We start from the raw sequence: 4910 nt of genomic DNA, 5'->3' as shown, positions 1-4910 counted from the left end.
TCACTGGAGGAAGCCTTATTATGGATTATGGACTCATAATTTAGTTAAAAACATCTTATTTGTTTCAGCTTTTGTCTTCTCCAGATGTTAACTGATGGACTGGAGTGCTGTGGATTACTTGTGGATTATTGTGATGTTTTTATCAGCTGTTTGGACTCTCATTCTGACGGCTCCCATTCACTGCAGAGCATCCATTGCTGAGACACTGAGGCAATGCTACATTTCTCCAAACCTGATGAAGAAACACACTCATCCTGATCTTGTGTGGCCTGAGTGTGAAGTAAATTGTCAGCTAATTTTAATTTCTGGGTGAACTGTTCCTGTAGGGTCTGCTGTGTATCCTTTATAAACTTATTGGTGACAGGCATTTATTGAACTTTACTGAGTAAAACATAAAATCCCAGAGATATTTTGATCTGACGAGCTTTGGTAAAGGACAGGTTGATTCATCAGTCTCAAGCTTGTGTGAATGTAAGAGACTGTTTGCTGCAGCGAACAAACATATTCTCACATTCAGAAAGTAAATAAGAGCAATTTTAGGTGATTTAGTAATGGTTAGTAATGGCTTAATGGCATCAGGGGCTGCTGGAAAAAGATAAAGATGTTTCTGAGCAGTGCATTTGTTCTTCAACTTTCTCTAAAGGTGTGTGTGTGTGTGTGAGAGAGAGAGTGCGTGTGTGTGTGTGTGTGTGTGTGTGAGAGAGAGAGAGAGAGTGTGTGTGTGTGTGTGTGTGTGTGTGTGTGTGAGTGACTAGAATTTATTATTAATTTCCTTCAAAGTCTCAGGTGTGCTTTGTTTGAGTAAATAAGCATTGTATCTCATTGTATTACCCTATGAAATATAAAGCAAATACATCCTCTGAGCGCTCACATACAGGCCTGTATATATATAAAGGTCATCTGACTCATGTTGTCATTTTTATTTGTGGTGCAGAGATGCCAAACATCTCAATTCTAATACTCTTATCAAAATTCAAAATGCATTTTTACAATGCACATCAAAACCTCAAAGCAACTTGTTGATAAACTAAGCATTTTATAAGACATGATTTTGTTGATGTAATTATGTCACAGGCACGCGCTGGTGGGAAGTGAAGACGCGTAATAAATCAGCTGCTGTCAATCATGTTAATTAGCGTCGCGCAAACGCGGGATTTCGCTTGTAAACTTCAGATCACATTTTATTTGGTTTGTGTCATATTTTCTCGGTGGAAAAAACAATGTCCCCTCCAGTTACGCGAGTAAGCAGTGTTTATTCAGTGATAGGAGAGTTATTGTACATGCAGGTGGCTCATCTGTGTTGCACTTGTTGGCGCAGGCGAGCTCCAGACTGGCGTTGGCTCGGCGGAAGGCGGCGGAGCCGGAGCCGTATTCACTGCGCTCCAGAGCGCCGTTAGGAAACGCGTCCAATGTGATCGGTGTTCACCGAGCTGCAGATGAGCCGAGGGTAACCTGAGCTGTCCTGATGACTGACAAACTCTTTCTTTCTGCTGCGATGTGTGAACAGTGCTGGGGAATGGTACTTTGGAAATGCGATAGGCTATGGATTACAAGATACCCTACTTAAAATGTAATAAGCAGTGTAACCAGTGTTTGGGGTAACGCATTACAAGTAACGTAATCGGATTACTTTTACGTAACTAGTAAAGTAACTCATTACTTTTTCATTTAGAAGGAAATATGAGTTACTTTTTCAAATAAGTAACGGCAGTTTCTTTGTTTCCCGCATATTGACTGACAGCTCTGGTGTTGCCATGTTGAGAGAAATCGGGAGTAAGTGCAGAGGCACGTGACCCCTCAGATTTTTGAGCCAAGTGGATTTTGAATGCAACTTCCAAAAGACAAAAAATAGCCGAATGATATTTTTTTATAACACCAGTGTGATTAGAACGTTCAGTGCAGCACATCATCAGCTGCTAAATTCAAATCTGCATTGCTGAGCCATTATAACCAATCACACACTATTCTGTTGAGCTTATGAATGCAATGACCAATCAGAGGCGTTCAGATGAGTCATCGCTGAAACGTGTTTTGTTCAGTGCGCCTGAATTCTCTGACTGAATTCTGCTCTCTGGCGAATTCTCTCATCAGAAACTACAAACTGCAGAAACCTTCATCACTTGAATGAAGATTACAAAATAATGTAATTTTAATAACAGTTGTAATTTTAAAGCACAGCCACCACAAAATCAGGCTTTAGCACGTGTTTTTACTTTGAGATTGTTCTGAGGTTAAATGCAGATTTAAAATCATAAGATATAGTCTAATAGTTATGAGACTGTTTTTGAAATCAAATCCTTGCACAGCTGTGACAAGAAACATTGGCATCTAACAATGCTTTGGAAACAAAAGTTAATCTTTAAAAAAATAAAGGATTTACATCTACCCAAATAGGAATGTAAAACCGTTATCAAATAAACATGTCCTATTCTGTGTGTAAACTCCTGAAACAGATTTTAGAGCAGTCAATGCAATTAACTGTAATTACAAGTTTTTTCTCAGTAAGTGTAACAGATTGCAGTTACATTTAATTAAATGATGCAATTCTGTTACATGTAGCTAGTTACTCCCCAACACTGGCTGTGAATAACATTTTCTTCATTAGAGACACAAAGCTGCACGCGTAAAGGACAGTGCGAAAACCAAGCATGCAACAGCCAAACCTCCTTCAACAGAGAACCGGAGCATCTCTGAGGTGTGTGACACGGTCAAGGTGAGAAATATTCCATATGAGCTAGACATATACATACATTGAGGCATTATTGTGTTTTTGTATGCTATTACTTTCTCTATTAAATTCATTATTGCAAGGTCCTCGTGTGTGTCTGTCGTGTTTTTTATTATGTTGTTCCCAGCAGCCTGTTCCACACACTGATGTCTGTCAGGACTCCGAGCATCTTCAGAAACGGGCTGATGCTCCTCAGGCTTTCTCCTGCCTGTTGCTCAACATCCCAGATGTGGATTCTGCAGACGCTGGTGATGCTCAGATGTGCAGTGAATATGTGCGCGACATCTACGCTTATTTACAACAGCTCGAGGTGAAGAGACCACAAAGAGTAAAAGTTTTTCCCGTGCCGTTACAATGAATTGGGGTTGAAGATTGAGAAACTTGGTAAAGCAGCACAATTGTCATGCATGCAGTCCAGATGACTTGTACTACTTTGCATTAAAGGAATAGTTCACCCAAACATGAAAACGTGCTCACCTTCAGTCCATCCAGGATTAGGATGAGTTATAGATGAGATGTAGATCAGCAATGGATGCTCTGCAGTGAATGGGTGCCGTCAGAATGAGTCCAAACAGCTGATAAAAACATCACAATAATCCACAAGTAATCCACAGCACTCCAGTCCATCAGTTAACATCTGGAGAAGACAAAAGCTGAAACAAATCCAGCATTAAGACGCTTTTAACAACAAAAAAAAAAGGTCTGGGTGTAAATCAGGAGAGAAATCTGCACAGATCAAGCAGCGTTTACAAGCCAAAACAGCTCTAAACAAATATGTGGCTGGATTTTGATGTGGATTTTTCACTGGAGGAAGTGTTATTATGAATTTTAGACTGAAGCAACAGATTAAAGTTAAAAATGTCTTAAAGATGAATTTGTTTCTTTGGTCTTCTCAAGATGTTAATGGAGTCATTCTGACGGCACCCATTCACTGCAGAGGATCCACTGGTGAGCAAGTGATGCAATGACGCATTTCTCCAAATCTGATGAAGAAACAAACTTGAATTAAGTTTTCAGCAAATTTACTGTTCCTTTAAATCATTGACATCTTTAGCTTCGAGAGATTTTAATGGCTCAAGTTTAATGCACTGATGCATGAAATGCGCCGCTTGTGCATCATGCAGCTGTTTGTCATCTTGACTAATTGAGCGTCATGATTGTGTCTTTACAAGGTTCCCGTGATTAATGCATCACCGTGTATGAAGGTTGATGTTTGTGTTTACTAGTCTTGCTTGAATGCATGCTTCTCTAGGTTGCGATGGCCATCAGGCCGCGTTATCTGGAAGGTCAGGAGGTGAGCGGTGATATGCGAGCGGTCACCATCGACTGGCTCATGCAGGTGCAGCGAGAGTTCAAACTGCGGCAGGAGACCCTCCTCATGACCGTCAGCATCATCGGCAGCTTCCTTCAGGTTTGCGATGCTCAATTCTCCTCTTAAATGTGTCAGTAATGGTGATGACTTCTCATATTGCTCTTCAGAGCCCTGAATGAGCGCTGCTCAGTGTGTCAGTCCACTAATGAGGTCTGATATTTGTAGATTTGCTTGCACTCTAATGCATTCAGTCACGTCTGAATGTTTTTAAAGAATAACCCGGTGACCAAGAAGTATTTGCAGCTGGTGCGTGTGACTGCAATGCTGTTGGCATCAAAGTACGAGGAGATTTACCCGCCCACAGTGGGAGACTTTGTGTTCGTGTCAGATGGCGCATACAGCTGTGGAGACATTCGGAGAATGGAGAGAATCATCTTAAAGCGCTTAAACTACAGCCTCGGCCGACCTTTTCCTACTCTCTTCCTACAGAGGGCCTGTAAGGTTGGACAGGTGATTTATACACTACTGCTCAAAGGTTTGGGGTTAGTAAGACGTTCTTAATGTCTCTTCTGCTCTCAAAACCTGAATTTATTTGGTCAAAATTACGGTAATATTGTGAAAAATTATTAGTGTAAAACAGCTGTTTTCTATGTGAATATCTGTTAAACTGTAATTTATTTCTGTGAGCAAAGCTGTGTTTTCAGCATCATTACTCCAGTCTTCAGTGTCACATGATCTTCAGAAATCATTCTAATCATTAATAAATAATTAATGACCCTAAAAGCAATATTTCACCCAAAAATGAAAATTTGCTGTTAATTTCCTCACCCTCAGGCCATCAAAGATGTGGATGACTTTTTTTTTTTTTTT

At 40.3% G+C, this 4910-nt stretch overlaps 1 protein-coding gene across 5 annotated transcripts in view; it reads left to right on the top strand.

Moving 5' to 3' along the window:
* Positions 1-1107: 1107 nt before the first annotated feature.
* ccnb1l (cyclin B1, like) overlaps positions 1108-4910 on the top strand; it is a 5652-nt gene continuing 1849 nt past the window's right edge. Inside the window, exons 1-6 of one of the 5 annotated variants that reach the window (XM_016552776.1) lie at positions 1108-1241; positions 1319-1447; positions 2606-2713; positions 2856-3038; positions 3981-4139; positions 4314-4550. In XM_016552776.1, coding sequence (XP_016408262.1) covers positions 1221-1241; positions 1319-1447; positions 2606-2713; positions 2856-3038; positions 3981-4139; positions 4314-4550 — 837 coding nt within the window. In that variant the 5' untranslated portion in view covers positions 1108-1220. The remainder of the gene's footprint in view (positions 1242-1318; positions 1448-2605; positions 2714-2855; positions 3039-3980; positions 4140-4313; positions 4551-4910) is intronic. The other 4 variants (XM_016552775.1, XM_016552772.1, XM_016552774.1 and 1 more) reach the window with 4 other exon arrangements.

This window comes from Sinocyclocheilus rhinocerous, unplaced genomic scaffold, assembly GCF_001515625.1.
Source record: "Sinocyclocheilus rhinocerous isolate Xijiao unplaced genomic scaffold, SAMN03320098_v1.1 scaffold1006, whole genome shotgun sequence".
NCBI classification, from domain to species: Eukaryota; Metazoa; Chordata; class Actinopteri; order Cypriniformes; family Cyprinidae; genus Sinocyclocheilus; species Sinocyclocheilus rhinocerous.
Note: the sequence above shows the minus strand (reverse complement) of the source record. Positions and strands in the feature narration are given on the sequence as shown.